Source organism: Elephantulus edwardii, unplaced genomic scaffold (genome assembly GCF_000299155.1).
Source record: "Elephantulus edwardii isolate Elephantulus edwardi_28Jun2011 unplaced genomic scaffold, EleEdw1.0 scaffold00001, whole genome shotgun sequence".
NCBI classification, from domain to species: Eukaryota; Metazoa; Chordata; class Mammalia; order Macroscelidea; family Macroscelididae; genus Elephantulus; species Elephantulus edwardii.
The window spans coordinates 19,575-36,318 of NW_006399751.1; the positions used below are offsets into that span (position 1 = coordinate 19,575).

Genomic DNA, 16,744 nt, shown 5'->3' on the forward strand with positions numbered 1-16,744 from the left:
TTTGAGAGGAGTCAGCGAGCTCACGCCCGGCAGGGTCAGTCCGCAGGGTGTTCTGGACAAGATCTGTTCACTTCAAACCACGAATCTATGCAACTGGGGAGTGGGGGCGCAAGGGAGGCCTCGTTACCCACTGGTCAGACCCTGGTGTCTTTCAAAGGCCAGCTGGTCTTTGAAAGGGTTGGGTTCCTGAGCAGAGGTTCCCCAAATTATTTCTGGAAGGACTCCTGGAGAGCTAGCAGCGTCTCCAGACCCTCACTTTTAAAGCAAAGGCAGACAGACTGGGCAGTTCAGGGGGGAAATCCTTCAGTGAGCAAAGTCCCTGGCCAGGGACTGAGGCCTTTAAAGGACAGTGACAGTTAGGAGGGAGATGATCCACAGGGCAGCAGTTAAGTCCCAGGTCTGAAGGGTAGGGAGTGGGGAGCAAGATGGCGGCTGGTCTGGGCTGTGGGTTCCTGAGAGCCTCCCTCCTGGTTCAAGGGAGCACCCTGAAGCTCCCTCATGGCAAGTGGCTTCTCAGGAGACGCCCCCCCCCCCGCCCCCAGTGGTCTGCCCTTCCTTCCGCCGAGGGTTGGTGGGGAGGGGAAGCCTGACTCGACCTTTCTTAGAATCTGAGGGGATTCTAAGAAAGCCAGAGAGAAAGCTGGCAGGAAAGCCCCTCCCCAGGGTTTACAAAAAAGCATCCTTGGAATGCAAGAGGGAACAGCGATTGCCCCAAGACAGCCTTCTAATTTGTAAATCAACATCTGGTTATTTTAAAAAACAGGAACCAGACAGGTTATTTGCATAATTCTCTGCTATTTCCTTCTCCTGGTCCTGGCTGGCGCCTCCTGGGACACCCCCGGGACCCAGGCCAGCCCTAGCCTCCATTGCACCCAGCTGGTCCTGTGCCGGCTGGGGACCCTGCAGCCCTGCCAGGTGAGGCTCTGGTCACGAAGCAGCTCAGGGACCGAGGAGCTGGAGAGCAGGTGGCACCACAGCGTGTACCCCAACAGGGAACAGGTGTCTTCTTTCCAAAAGAAACCAGAATGGGGCCCAGGCAGGAGCCCATGGTCAGGGCAAAGCCCCTAATTAGAGCGGCCTGTGGTGCTGCACCCAACAAGCAGTGGTGACTCTGGCACTTGGTCCCTGGAGCTGAGGCCTGTGCTGATACCCGCAGGCACACCTGTGCCCTTCTCGTGGAAAAGCAGGAAGGAAGAAAAGGCTTGGGGAGCCAAACAGAGTCCCCAGGTGGGGTCCCTGGTCCCTTTGCTATGCAGGCCCACTTGATCTCCAGAGCCAGACCCCACACTTCAATCCTGGCTGCACTTGGACCCCGCTGTCAGAACCCTGCGCCTGTAGAGCCTGAGGCTGGAGGAATGTGGTCCAGGCAACCAAAGAGACCATGTATCCTCCCCAGAAGGGGTCCTGGGAATGCAGGAAGTGCCCCAACTGTACCTTTTGTGATAAATGCAGAGGCAGGGCAGCCTGGCTATCGTGTCCCCCTGAAGCAGCTCCTCCAGGCAGATTACGCACTCACCCGCGTCTTTAGTCAGCACATCATCTGGTGGAGGGAAGGAGAGCGGGAGAGGGTTAGTCACCAGCTGACAAGTGGCATAGAGCAGCAGTCATGTGCCTGGGAACCAGCTGAGGCTCCTGGGGAGGCCTAATCTGGGCAGTGAAGGCCAAAATGACCCTTGTCCTTAGGCCCTCATTGTGGACGTAAGAAACGACTGACAACCAAAGGGATCTGGCCAGTTGTTAGTGCCATCGAACTAAATAATGACTCACAGGGACCCAGACCCCATGTTCAAGAGAATGAAACTCTGCCCAATGCTGTACAGCCTTTGTGGCTCCCTCTTCTTCACTGGCCTTCCCTGGGCCAGAGAGGCCAAGAAGGTCCTGGAGAGAGACAGGCATGACAGGCATGGCAAGGCAGCAGCTTCTCTACCTATGGTGTCACCACGCTGTCCCTAAAACATACGTGTATGTCAGATGCACTGACTTCTGATTTAGAAAAACACGGTCATGCGCAGAGTGGGATGAAATGCGCACTGATGGAAGCGGAGCGCCAGACAGCTTAGCCATCAGCAAAACGTCAAGAATATGGTGCCCGACCCAGCAGAATTGTGAGACTTCGTTACACTCTGGGGCCGTTACAGTCTCAGAACAAAAGTCGTGGAGCTCTGGTGGCCTACTGGCAAGAAGTGGCACTGCAATCCCAGAGATAAGCGGTTCGAATCTACCAGATGCTCTGCCGGAGAAGGAGGGGCCATCTCCTCCTCTACCAGTCAGATCCGATTTGACGGTACAGAAAATAAAAAAATAAAAAAAAAAAGAACAAAAGTCGTCACCACTGAGTCAGAACCAAGTCACAGCTCACCCTCCAGTGGGTTTCCAAAGGTGTAGATCAAATGAGAGGAGATTGCCCATCATTCTGCTTCAATGCAACTGGTAGATTTGAACCTTTGATGTGGCCTTTGGGTTAATACTACAACCCTCTGAGGACCATACTAGCTCACAGACCAGTGAGATGAAATGAAAGGCGTAGGCCCAGGGATACAGGAAGCACCTAGCCCGGGTGGGAGGGTTCTGGGAGGCGTCACTGAGGTGAGCCTGAGGGATGGACAAGGTGGAGGGAGGAGCTCCAGGCTAACAAGACCTGTCTGTGCATCTGGGAGCTGCAGGAAGTTGGCAGTGGCAGGTGGTAAGGTATGAGACCAAGGAAGGGCACCGTTGGGCATTTATTTGGTTAAGTGAGGGGGCTTTTGTTCTCGTGTAGCTTCTGAAGAATGGATCTGAGGAGAGACCCTCTGGAGGCCAGCCCAGCAGTGCTGGAGGGAAGGGGAAAGAGGATGGGTGCTGGTTAGGACATGTGATCTCTGTGCTGAGAGGAAAGCCAGAGGACCAATTTAAAGCTAGGGGTACTGGGGGTCATCTCAGCTCGCAAGCTGAAGCCTCCAGGAGCCTGCTGGCCATTTAGAGCTGGAGTTTAGTGACGTGGGTGACAGTACAGCCTACTGTATAAAGGTAGAGTTTAGAGCAGTGACGAGGGTGACAGGTCTGAAGATGCGGAAAGTTATCCTGAAATCCAAAGGCAGAAGTCTGACCCCAGGGTGACTCTGATACCAGAAAGGGAGGTGAATGCAATGTGCCCAAATAGTTACCAAGAAGTTCTCACAACCAAGGGGAAAGAGCCGGTCAGTTCCCACTACAAAAACATTCTGGAGTCATCCTGGTGATGCAGTGTGTGATGTGTTGGGCGCTAACAGAAAAGGTCAGTGGTTTGGATCCATCAGCCGCTTTGAAGGAGAAGGGCACTCTCTTCCTGTAAAGATTTGCAGCCTCAGAAACCCAATGGAGAGTAGCTTTGAGCTAGAATCAATCTGATAACAGCGGGTTTTAAAAAAGGTTTTTATTTTCAGTTAACACTGCAGTGATGCAGAATGAAACTTTGTGTTTATGGGGAGGTGTGTGTGTATTCATGTATGTGTGTACCTTCACTACATCTCAAAGACTTGGCAGGGCAATCGATGGTATTATGCAGTGCAAATGAGGACCCTGAAGCCTAGAGAGGTACAACTTCCTGCCCGAAAGGCACAGGGTTCATGAATAGCAGTGCTGGGACTGGGACACCACCACCTCCTTCCTCCACTGCTGCTGCGACCTCTGATTATTATGGTGACAAGGGAGACGTGGGGACCATGCCAAGGGGACAGAAAAGGACGATTCTTTTGGGACTAGCAGGCTCTTTTTAGCAATCTTTTTAGTCCCAAAAAAGAGTGGCCCCACGGGCCCCACCAGGAGCCCCTGGGAAGGTGCTTCAGGGAGAACAGAATCTACACAGCATTTGTGGGAAGTCACTCTTCACTCTTTGGTTCCCAGGTCAAGCTATATCTCTTATGTCAGTCTGTGAACATCTTAGCTGACCCCAGGGCTCACCTGAAAGGAGACAAGGATCAGACAGAAAACGGCTGGCACACAGCCTGCCACTGGCATTAACCCTAGACTCCAGACATGTTCCAGACCAATAGAAAGGAATAAACCCATTCTTTTACGTTATCAAATTGCCTGAGAGGAACTCCCCATCTTTCTCCTGTGAAGCAGCTGGTGGATTCAAACCACCTGCCTTTGAGTTGGCAGAACAACTTAAAGACCAGACCACCAGAGCTCTCTGGAGGAAGGGGATTAGGAGTAAAAAAGAAAAAGTACTTTTGTGTTGCCTATTTCAGGGTATAATTTAAAAATCCAGTAAAGATGCGACTGGGGGGGTGCCCAACATGTAATTAGTATCACTCACTCATTGTAGCAATGTATTCAAAGATGGTTAAGTAGCAAATTTCACACACACACACCCCCACCCCCCACATGATACATTTTTAAGCAATGAAAACGCTGAATCCTGGCATCTCTATCTGAGCAGAAAATGAGGAAATGAAATTTGCTGGTGCTGGAACAATTAAAATTTGCCTTCTCCATGGTGGCATCACACAACCACAGAGATATCTTCTCTGTCTCCTGATGACATTATCACATCCATGCTCATGACAGTCACTCTGGCTTTGCCCTGCTACTAAGTCAGGTGCATATCCTGGTTCTCAAACCACATGGTCAAGGCCATTGCTGTTAGGCCTTCTCCCCAAGTCAATTCCACAGCAATACTGTATACAACAGCTATATGAACTTGGGACAAGATATTCAACCTCCTGCAACCATAGTTACTTCACCTATAACAATGAGAGAATCAGAATTGCTACTCGTGGTATGGTACATGGAATACAATGTGAATTTCTGTCTGTTTCCCCACACCTTTAATCTGAGCTGGCCATAGGAAGCAGGTAGGAGCAACAGCGGTGATAGTGTGCCAATTCCAAGCCTAGATGTTAAGAAGTTTCCCTGTTTCCTGTCTCCTTCAGCTTCCCGACACCAGCATGTGAATAATCCCAAGCAAGCTGCTGAAAGGATGTGAGAAAGCATCTACAGAAGCTGCCCAGCTAAGGCCACCTGACCCCAGGAAGCCCAAACTTCTCCATCAGCTAAACCCCAACACCTAAGAGCTTGACCAAGCTTGCCAGATCTGCAGAACCTCTTTAGACTCATTATAAATAATAAATGACTGCTATTTTAAGATACCACAGGAGAAAAGAACTTATACTATGTCTGCATTATACTACTGAAATGCATCAAAAGCTTATGATGCATCTGATGGCTGGATAGAGGGACAGGGATAGACAGACAGGTGAGAAGCTGATAAAATACAGTAACACAGGCTTTCGTAAGTGGTCACCATAAAAATCTTTCCATTTTGCTGTGTTCGGTATTTTTCAGAATAAAATGCCAAAGGAGAAAATCCCCAATAATAGATGGGAGGAAAACTATTCTAGCTTGGAGAAGGCAGTCATACTTCTCCTTGATGAAATGTCTGAGGCACTTCATGTACAGATGAGAATGTGCAAAGGCTCTTAGTGGCTTTTCCTAAGAACTCCATACTTAAGGATGATGTCCTCTGGACTGTGACACATTATTGATTCTTAATTAGCATCCCCTGCACTTCCCCCCGCACTGATTAATAACTGAGCTGTGAACCCAAGCGGCAAGTCAGAAATTCTCCAGGATCCCAATGGTTTCTCACTCAAGCTGCATCATCCCCTGGGGTGACTGGACAGAGCCAGGTGGAAATGCCTGAGATGGTGGCAGGAGGGGCAAGGTAGAGGTGACTGGGCTGAGGACAGGAGTGGCAGGTGGAGGTAAGACTTTCTTCTTTAACAACACTGGAAAGATTTCCAGGCTGCACAGCTGGGGAAGGCAAAGACCTGAATGGTTGGTTCACTTTTCTCTCCTGGATCAACCTCTGAATGCAGACTGCTGCACGTGGCGTTACAGGCAGTCATTTGCTCTCCGTCATGCCCACCACGCCACACTTGACAGCTTCTGCACACCTGCAGTGCTGCATCCTACCAGCCAGTCCTGGGGCTGAGCGTAAGAGAAACCAGCCCCTCCGGGCCCACCTACAGCAGGGAGCACATTCCAACTGGACTGGGGATGAGGTGGGTTCTTGTGGGCAAGGAGGAGTCAGACAGCTGGGAAACACAGCTGCCCACACCTATGATTCTTCCCACTGGCCAAGGCACGAGGCGGCCAACAAGAGGTCTGAGTGGGTGACTGAAACTTGCTGTCCTAATCCCTAGGATTGGGAATCCACAGCCCCCAAATGTCTCTGGGGTCCTCACTGGAAAGTGGAAGTGGTGACGAAGGAAGTGTGGCCGCTGATCAGCTTCCATAAGATGCCCACATCAGATCGAAGCCTGCTGCCCATGGGAGAGGGAGGTCACAGAAAAGACCCTGAGTGGGCCTGGTGCCACAGAAGCAGGGCCCCTGGTGTCCCAGCTCCAGGGGAGCGGCCCCAGCACAGGAACAGGCTGCACTTCCTGCCTCTGTGAACTCTGCTTTTTTCTTAACCACCTTGTCCCCCAAGCTTCTGCATATCAATGAGCTAAGCAAACAAGGTCATGGCCAAGGGAGCTCTGGTCTGGCTGAGGGTGCCTGGCCTCCAATCAGACCCGGGGATCAAACCATAATAGCAGACTCAGGTCTCCAGCCAGACCAGGAGCTGTGAAGACTGAAGGCTGGGTGGGCACCAAAGGCTGCCCTCCTGCCTGACAGCAACTGCCTGTCTAACAGAAGCAGAAGCACACAAGTGAGCTCTCCTATCTGTCCCAGTTGTGTACCAAGAACCTCACAGACCACCTTCCGGGAGCGGCTCAGGAAGTCTGGTGGCATGGGGGAATCCAGGCAGCTGGTGGAGGCCCTTCCTTGAACCCAGACTGGAGTGCAGGTCTTCCTCTAAGTCCTAACCCTTTTCCTCGGCCACTGTGCTTCCCTTCCTTGTATTCCCAGGCGAGGTGGTAAAGAATGTCCCTGTGTGGATGGGGTAGGTGGGGGAGGAATCTTGGTGGTCTGAGGGCAGGGGTCAGCTTTTACAGAGCTGGTCTGCTGTCCCTGGCCTGTCCTGACAGCAGCTGCTGGCAGCATGGAGGGCTGGAGGCTAGGTCACATTCTTCAGGGCTGGCACCTGGCTGCACTGAGTGCTGAGTCAGCAGCAGGTGAGACAGGTGCCCCCTACCCCAGGCCTGGTGGAAGGAAGGTGGGCATGGAGGGAGAATCCAAGGCAGATGCGCTCTCGTTTCCAGCCCGAGTGCAGAGCTCTGGGACTGGTGGCCTCTCTTCATTCAGCCTGCTCCTTACTCCGGGGCAAGGAGGGGCATGGTGTCAACTGGGCGGGCCTGGCTAGCCTTTCCTGGGAATTTAGGGGACTGTAAGTTATGCTGTCAACCCAAAGGCTGGTGGTTCAAATCCACCAGCAGCTCTACAGGAGGAAGACGGGTAAGCTCCTCTGAAAATCCACTGGAAAGTTAGCTATAGTTCTGACTTAATTATAATGAATTTGGGATTTTTTGAGTTCTCCAGACAAAGAAAGGACACTAGGTAGAAAGAGTATCCCCACCACCAGCATCTTCCCAGGACTGTGAGGTATGACTCACTTAATCTCGGCAAGTGGGCTGTAGTGGTGGGAGCCCAGAGGGTGACCTGGTCAAGCCACCTCCCCACAGACCTGGTGGCTCTCCCTCGTGGTCTCTGTAGGGGTCCTACTGGCTTCCTTACTTGCACCCCTGGTTTACCCTGTCTCAGTCAGTGTGAGAGAGCCTGCTCTGCTCTCTCTTTCTGCAGCCTCCCGGCTCCAAGCAGACCTAATGCTGCTGCTGGTACAGTCTCCCCAACCACAGCCCCCTCCAACCATAGCTCCTGACAGGCACCCCCCAACAGTTCCCAGCAGGTATCCTCAACCACAGGTCCTGGCAGGCAGCCCCAACTATAGCCCCCAGGGTGCACCCCAACCATATGTCCTGGCAGGCACCCCCAACCATTGTCCCAGGAGCTTGTCAACTCCCAGCCAACATGGTGTCCCTAGGACGGAAAGAAAGTGTTTCTGGCTGACCACAGAATCTCAGGGCAGAAGCCCCAACAGGTCAAATAAGCCCTCCTTCATGTGTCTTTCAGGTAGCTGGGGACAGACTGCAAGCCAGTCCTCCTGATCCTCTTCTCCATAAAGCAAGCCACACCAGAGCCCTTAAAGATGAGGGCGGTGGCCGTGGCCACAGAGAAAAAAAAAGAAAAGAAAAGAAAAGGACTGTCTAAATTGAAGAGGGAACTAGAACAGACCCTAGGCCTGAATTCCAAATCCCAGCGGGTAAAACACTTTCCCTGTGTCTTCAGGAAAGACAAATGTCTGAGTATGAGCAGGCCATGCCACCAGGCTCTCCTTTCTGTCGTAACAGCACCCACAAGGGGCCAGACCATTGTTTCCAAAGCACCTTCTCCACCTTAAGGTGCATTCCACTGATAATGCCGGTGAACATTTTGCTTAAAAAGATGGTGGTAAAAACATCTGGCTTTTGAAAAAAACAATCCTTGAGTCTGAAGCCTCTGTCATCTGTTGTTCTGTACTGCTGAGCTGTAATCAACTCTTAACTGACCCTCCGGAAGGTTTTCACAGGCAGTAAATTGCACAGGAAGAGACTGCCCGCCCATCTTTCGCCTGTGGAAAAGCTGATGGACTTGAACCATAAGCCTTTGTGCTTGCAGGGCAATTCCTTACCACTACACCGGCCCCTTCTAGCTTCTAGTGCCTCCTAACACACACACACATGCCACATGCTTAAGGAAGCAGCCTCTGAATTAGGGACCAGCCAGCCTCTCTTTCTCTGAAGGAGCTTCAACTATGTTTTCTGTGGATCAATCCTGGCCAGGTGGCCACGCTTGGTCTCTTATGCAGGCAAGTGGAGGAGGGAAAAGGAGACCTTCCCCAGCGGCTGCTAGTCGGGAGGACAAGTGCTGAAAGACCAGGTGTCCAAGAGCCAAGTGGGAGGAGGACTCAAGTGAGGCATGTGTGGCGCCCCATGAGGACAGTGACTCCACAGCTGCTCCCCCAAAGTTCTCCCTGATGACTCTGATAGCCGGGCTCCCACCGGCCGAGGCCACTCTGAGGTTTCTTTGTGCTCTTCCCACAGTGAACACAGCATCTACAGAGAACTTGCCCCTCCAGCCCGTGGGACAAAAAGAGATCTTCTTGTGGGTTCCACACATGTGGACATAGAGTGAATACAGCCTGTGAGGCCGCGGGACATGGAAGATGACGCCTCTCCCTCTGTGGTCCCAAGCAGAGACAGGGAACGGGAACAAAGCTGAGCTGGAGGACCTATCACCAAAGGCACAGACAGGAAGCGCAGGGCACATGTTCCAAGGCCCAGAGACGTAATGGTAGCCAGCTCCCATGAGACAGCCTTGCCTTGTCCCCTGGAGAAAAGATGCTGCTTTCCTGATACCAGGTAGGATCTGAAAGCAGAGAGGGCCCCAGCCTGCTTTGCAGTGAGGTCTCCACCAGAAAAAGGTGCCTGCAGCTGGGAGAGCGGGCTGCACAGCCCATTTAATCTAGAATGTTCTGGTTGACCTAGTAAATATGAGAAGAGAGGAGATGTGCTTTCTAGAGAACTGCGTAGCTCAGGTTCCTCTGGCTCATTTCTCAGGAACAATGTGGATGGAGACAAACTCTCCATGGGCAGCAAGGACCCCTCCAAGGCTCAAGGAGGCACACGGGGGTCTGAGGAAGCAACAGGTCGGGCATCCAGAGCTGGGTGGTGAGAGGGACTACCCCAGAAATGAGGCCTCATTCAGCACAGCCCTCGGACTCCAGGAAATGCCAGAACTCCTGATGACCACTGCTGTCACTGTTATGACCAAGAAGGCAGGTTTGGGCTGAAGCTAGACAGTGTCCCCACTCAGACTCAGCACCTGTCTTCTTAGAAGACATGGCTCGCTAATGGACGGGGATTCGAAGACCAGACGCAATACCTAACAGAATAACAAAGCAGAGCTGGCGGCAATATGGGGCAAGGAGCACAAGAGAGATACCAGTGATGAAAGACGTTAGGGGAGGCCTCGGATCTTTCATGGAGGGGGTGACTTGCAGGGACCAGCTCTGGACTGTAGTTTTATGTGTGATAGTGTATCAATTCTGACACTGTTGTCAGACGGCTATAGAATGGCTGTTGAGAGTCCACTTTGCTGTTTTCAGGTGCCGTCCAGTGTAACACACCTCACAGCCATCCTGTGAACAGATCTGAACCTTGCCCTCTCTTGCTCCACCCTCAAGGTCTCAGACATGCTTGAGATCACTGTTACGACCACTACAGGCGATCCAACCTCCTGAGGGCCTCGTCTCTGACCCTCCACCTTGCCCAGCTTGATGTCTTTTTCCAAGGCTTGTCTCCTCTTGACAACCTACTTAAACTATGTGAGGTGAAGTTTCATCATCCTTGCCTCTGAGAAACACCCTAGCTGCATTTCCTCCAAGATAGATTTATTTGTTCTTTTGGCAGTCCATGGGATATTCAATACTCTTTTCCAACATCACAATTTAAAGGCATCGTTGTGTTTTTTCCCCCCAGTCATCCTTCCTTACTGTTCAACTTCCAGACACATAGGAAGCAAATGAAAATACCGTGGCTTCGATCAGATGCACCTTAGTCTTTTAAACTGACATCTTTGCTCTTTAGGACTCGGAGGCCCTCCTACCTATTGAAGTTGATTTCTCCAGTGCAACATGTTTTTTGATTTCTTCACTGCTACTACCATGAGTTCTAATTGTACAACCAAGTAAAATGAGATTGAACAAATACAAATCTTTTCCATTCAGCTGGCTGTGTAGCTGTCTCCCTAATTTCTTGGCACAGGAGCCCACTTTATGAGCCAGAAAACTGAAGCTCTGCAGAATTACCAGTCGTCCAAGCTTATACAGCCAGCAAGTGGCAGAGGTAGGATCTGAACTCCAAGTCATTCTCCATAGGTATAGTCCATAGTTATGTACAGTCCATGTTATGCACACAGGTGCAATGGTGAGGTGACTTGGGATTCATGGGTTCTTCTGGGTCTGTGATCTGACCCTATTAGTTATTGCTCAGCTTGAGGACAGCCTCTGAGGCAGGAAGCAACTAGCTAGAGGACCAGCATTTTTCACTGCTTTAAAAAAGAAACAGAACACAAAAACCAGACCAAGTCCCCTGCTTTTGTGTTCCATTTCACAGCGACATTATGGGGTGCAAGAGATGGTCCTTTGGGTTTCCAAGGCATGTCAATGGCAGCAAGCTGCTTCAATCCTTCAATTTCCACCCATGCTTTCATACTGTAAGGGATGAGACCTGCTTTTGGCTAGCAGTCAAATTCTTTAACCACTGAGCCACCAAATGCTTCTCAAACACTGATGCTCTCAAGAGCATCAAGTACCTCACACTCCCAGGCCACAGAGCTCAGTCAGGTTCAAGAGCTGCCTAGGCCTCCTAGTACTCTAAGACCTCCACCATACAGGTTACTGACCCTCAAGGTCAGGGTGTTCCCTCTGGGTGCTCTGAAGGAAGCTGCTCAGCAGGAACTCTGGGTGAATGCAGCTGTCTTGGGGCCAACCACAGGCCCCAAGTGAATTGGAACAAGGAATGGTCTCACTTCCCAACACAAGCCCTTAGGAGCTGAAGTTACAAAATGAAAGGGCAGGAGGAGAAAATGAGCAAGCTAAGAAAGGCTGTGCCTTGAAATTGACCCTGAGCCTCCTTCCTTGTCTCACACCTCTTCCTCTCTGCCCTCCACACAAGATCTCCTGGAACAGACATCAAGAGGGCAATTGTGCCAGAAGTCAGAGTAGAAATGCTACACGAAGCTACATGGCCCCCCACAGAACCACCTGCTCCCCACACCCTCAGGGTCCACAATGAGCTCTTACCGTTGTAGGAGAGGCGGGGTTTGCTCAAACACATTATAAAGTGCATTTCCATCTCATCGGAAGCCACGGACTTGGAGCAAATGGGGCACTTGAAACCTGAAAAAGAGGAAGAAAGGCTGAAACGTTTGTCCAAACCAGGTATGCTATATACACAGAGCACGTGGGCTCTCCTCATGGACAACCTGGAGAACTGAGCGCTAGACAGCCTTACTTCTCCTTCCTTTAGGAGAAAAGCAGAGTTTGCCATTATAGTCTCCAACCCCTGTTGATGCTGTGTCACACACCCGCCAAAAACTTTAACGTAAGTCCTCACACGTGGATTGAGTTTTCTTTCCTACCCTTCCTCAGGTGATCCAGTGGGCAGTGGGAACCAGGAGACATGAAACCCAGGCATGTGAACATCAAGTTTTCACACTAGAGCGCCTACTGTCCGCTCCACCTCACAGCCCTCGAACCACACGGTGGCATCAGTCCTGGGAGGAATTCCTACAACTGGTGGCATGTCCATCCCATGCCAAGATCCGTCTCCACTCATTACCCACAGCACCCTTCAACCACCAGAGACAAAGCCTTCCCGTGGCCACATCAGGGTGCTGGAGAAGGGTCTGAGAAGTGGTGACCCTCCAGTGTGTACCTAGTCAAGTGTTACTAAAGGAGTCAATACGGCTCATGGTGCCTGAGAGATACTGGGCTTTGCAACTCTGCCCTCTTACTTCCAAAAAAAGCCTGGGGCTCAGACACAGAGTCCCATCAGGGTTTGTCAATTTCTGTTGTGATGTTGTGGAACTGAACTCTGTTCCGCAGTTTAGTCAGAACCGAATCACATCCGACCCTACAGTAGACTTCTGGATTGTAAATCACACAGGAAGGAGACTGTCCATCTTTTCCTCTGGAAGCCTCTGGTGGATTAGAACTATGTGCCTTTCGACTGGCAAGCACAACTCATTACCAGCAAACCTAATCTTTCCATCCATTTAGATACAACAGAGATGAATAATCTCAATATTTTTCCTTTTTCTATTTTACTTGCACTGGAATTCTTTTCAGAAGGATCCATTCTGGCCCACCTAACTTCTGCCAAAGAGACCTACTACCCACACTGAATATTACAGATTGCAGCTGCTCTCTCTGGTGACTGATCCCTACCGACTCCGAGGTAAAATCTGCCTCTTCTTGGTCTCTCGCTAATTTTTAGTCAAGGTTTCCAGTCACAGTGTTATCTGATATTGGTTATTATGAAGCACACAGAAGACCAGGTTTCTCTCCAGACTGGCCCTTGTTCCAGGACCGGAGAGGTGCCCACACCCTCCTGGTGTCCTTCACTCGGCTGTCTTGCTATTTCTGTCAGAAAGGCAGATGATGACAGCTGGGTGGTGCTGAGAGACAGGAAGCCAGCCAGCTCCCACTCCTGGGAGGCAGGCACGCTCCACTCCATCAAGCCCACCACCACCACCACTGCGCGGATTCCTGGCTCACAGCTGCCCCGTGTGGGTCAGACAGAACTGCACCCCACGGCGCTTTCAAGACTGCAATCCTGTATCCACAGTCTAAACCTTTTATCAGTATTTGAATAAAAGTCCACAGAGCAAATTCATTTTCACTCACCAATTTATACACATGTTGTTTCGTAACCAGGATTGTAGTTCCCACAGTGGAACAGCCTCTTTTCACTTCCCCTGTCTTTACTGTCTGCAGTCATCCTTATTTCCTACCCGTCCCTGCCTTCTGAGCTTTGTTATAGTTGTGTACCATCGAGTCGGAACTGACATAGCTGACTCTCGAGTGGGTTCTCAGAGGCAGTTACTTGCATGGGAGGAGACTGCCCATCCTGCTCCTTCGGATCAGCTGGTGGATTTGAACTGCATGCCTTCAGGATTTGTAGCACACGACAATCTATTAGGCCAGCAGAGCTCCCTGGCTTTATCCTTGGGCAAATGCTTCCCTTTTTATTTGCTATGGTTGACTGTTCCAAGGACTGTGTGTGTCTCAAGTGCTGTGGACCTTACAGGCCTGTCAATTACTGGGTGTGAAGCTGAACCATGGAGGTTCTGTGCTTCTCCAGGTGGAATCTTAGGAGAGGAGGTTGCCAGGGCAATTTTCTTCAACACCAGTGTATGGACATTAAATGATAACCTTTCTGTTAGCAGCCAACACCAAACTGTTTTCACCACCAGGGACTTAATTTGCTGAAAGTCTCCTCCAAATCTTCCTGTATTCTGTGATAATGCACTGAACTACAGAACCAGACAGAACACTCAATGTCTAGTCACTTTAAGAAGGAGCATGTACATGTCCATAGTATAGTCCCATTTCCCCAACCTCTTTCACCCAAAAAGATCTTGGTATCTTGTCTAGAATGTCTTGAGAATGCTTTTAGCTCAAGGACTTTGGCCAAGCTTTCAGAGAGCTTTATTTTTCGATCTCTGTGGTTACAAATCTATTAGCAACAATGATAGCAGATTGCTGTCATCAGAAACCCTAGGGTGGGGTGGGGGAGTTCTGGCAGAGCGGGGTATCAAATGTACAGCTGATTCTTGTCCACTCTGGCTTAGAAATCCATACGGTGAGCATTAAACACTTGGCGGACAGATAGGTCATGAAGTTGCTGAGTGAGGATTTCATCATTATAGGAAAGAGGTGGTACAGTGGGGAGGTCTGATTGCTAACTGGAAAGTGGTTTGAACCCACCCAGCTGTTACTCAGCAGCAAGACTTGGCAGACCTTCCTTAAAGGTTACAAAGTCATATCGGGCAGTTCTGCTCTGTCCAATGGGGTGCAATAAATCGACTTGACGGCAGTGGGTATGGAGGATGAGGATAATCTGCCCGGAACCCCTTCACTGGGGTTCCCCTTCACTAGGATTCCCCTTCACATCTATCCCTAAAAGTCAAGCTGCTGCAGAATGACCAGTCACTGGGAGATTAAGGGTCTCATTTGCTCCAGAGATTTACTGACACTGGCTGTTTAAACTCAAAAAAGAACAAGGTTGTGCAACTTTTAAACGATCACAGGCTTCTTCTACTTTCAATCTGTGAAGTTAGCGCCTCAGGGAGGGCCACGCTCAGCGAGAGCTGTGGGGCAGCGGAGACGTGCAGGGAACCAGGTCTTCTCACACCAGCGGTGACACATTCACTGAGTGTGAAAGTGATTTGTTACCAATAAAAAGCCTCCAACACCATATATTACTTAATTTTCTGATAACTGAGGACAGATTCAAGGTTATTCCTCTAAGAGCCCCATCACTCAGTGTCCTATATCCCTCAGTGACAGGGGTCAAGTTACAGCCACAGTGCAGGGAAGGATGCCACCAGGTGACCCCACAGGAAGGACTCCAAGGGCATGACACTGGACACTTGGTCCTAGAAAAATGGTATATGAGGCAAAAGATGAGCAAGGAATATAGAAGGCTAAAACGAATCTGAATTATAGTGTGGGTGGAGAAGACTGAACATGTCACAGACTACCAGAACAAGTAACAAGTAGCAGAGGAAGAATGCTCCTTAGAGGGGATGATGGCGGAGCTGACGCTGGACACATTATCAGGAGGGACCAGTCCCTGGAGAAAGACATCACCTGGTGAAGTAGAGAGGCATAGAAAAGAATACCCTCAATGACATAGCAGCTACTGACAGAGCAGCTACCACAAGTGGGTTTAAGCAAGGCAACAATTTTGAGGATGACACAGACTAGGTAATGTTTTCATTCTGTTCTACATAAGGCTGTTGCTCTGAGTTGAAACAGACTCAAAGGCACCTAACAGTCCCCCTCATGGTACAGGCCCGGAAAGGGTCACAGAGTTGTTTAAGGGCAAACAACTGAAGTGGCACAGCTGAGACTGGAAGATTTCTTAACTCTCAATTTAAACTTCTTTCCCCTGGAGAAGAGTTTTCCAGAGAGAAAGAGAGGAGTGTATCATCTACCTCTGATTTTTTTTTTTGAAGGTCAAGAAACAAGCACCAGTTTATTCTGTGAGTGTGAGAGATGCCAAAATGACCTGGGTTTTCTAGCCTCAAGACCCTGGCACGTAACCTATCCTTCCTGGGCCTCAGTTTCAACTAAAAAGTGGAGAAATTTGAGGACTCTCTGGTGGCCTAGTGGCAAGAAGCTGCACTGCAATCCCAGAGGAACATGGTTTGAATCCACCAGATACTCTGCTGGAGGAAAAACAATCTCCTCCTGTACCAGTCAGATCTGATTTGATGGTACACACATAAAAAAATAATTGAAAAAAAAAAAAGTGGAGAAATTTACTATATACATGTAAGGAGGACCAAAATTGTGATTAGGAAAATGAAGGCTAATCAAATGTAGGGCAATGTCATCACTTTATTTGCATGGCAGACATGGCTTAATGAAGTGGAAAGAACAGGAAAGAATGTGGTGGACTGCAGAGGTGGAGTGTGGTGGAGACAGGGTGTGGCAAAGGTGGGATGAGAGACCAACAGGAACCAAGGCAAAGGCACAATCACCAGACCGTACCAAGTAGGCCAGGGGCCACTCGTCACATCTCTGGTCACCTGTGCAGGATGCCACCTCACCTCCTCTGAACTTCCAGAGTACAGACGGCTCCTAGCATTTTCCACATAGCCAATGTGGTGCCGCCGGCTCAGGTTGACCCTCTGTAAATGTCCCCTTGCACAAGGCAAGAAATAATGCTACTGAATCGTTTACTCTGGACAGTCAAATGTCTTCCCGCTCACCACCTCAGAAGGCAGTATTATCATTAACTTCATTTTACAGATGAGGGCATTAAGGCTCAGAAGGCTCCATCGTTTACTCAAGATAATATAACCATCAAGAGGCAGGGCTAGCACACCCCATCCAGGGAGCCTGGTCACCACGTCTAAGCTTCTGACCATTATCTATGCTACTGGCTTACCACAGGTACGTAGGAAAGTTACAAGGCCAGATAATTATTACTCAGAAACCTCATACCTC

The 16,744-nt window shown here is 50.1% G+C and overlaps 1 protein-coding gene across 1 annotated transcript in view; it reads right to left on the reverse strand.

Annotated features, from left to right (window-relative positions):
- ZNRF1 (zinc and ring finger 1, E3 ubiquitin protein ligase) overlaps positions 1-16,744 on the reverse strand; it is a 103,919-nt gene continuing 87,175 nt past the window's right edge. Inside the window, exons 2-4 of the mRNA XM_006878607.1 lie at positions 11,807-11,902; positions 1,435-1,540; positions 1-93 (exon numbers count right to left, since the gene is read on the reverse strand). Of these exons, the coding sequence (XP_006878669.1) occupies positions 36-93; positions 1,435-1,540; positions 11,807-11,902 (260 nt within the window). The 3' untranslated portion in view covers positions 1-35. The remainder of the gene's footprint in view (positions 94-1,434; positions 1,541-11,806; positions 11,903-16,744) is intronic.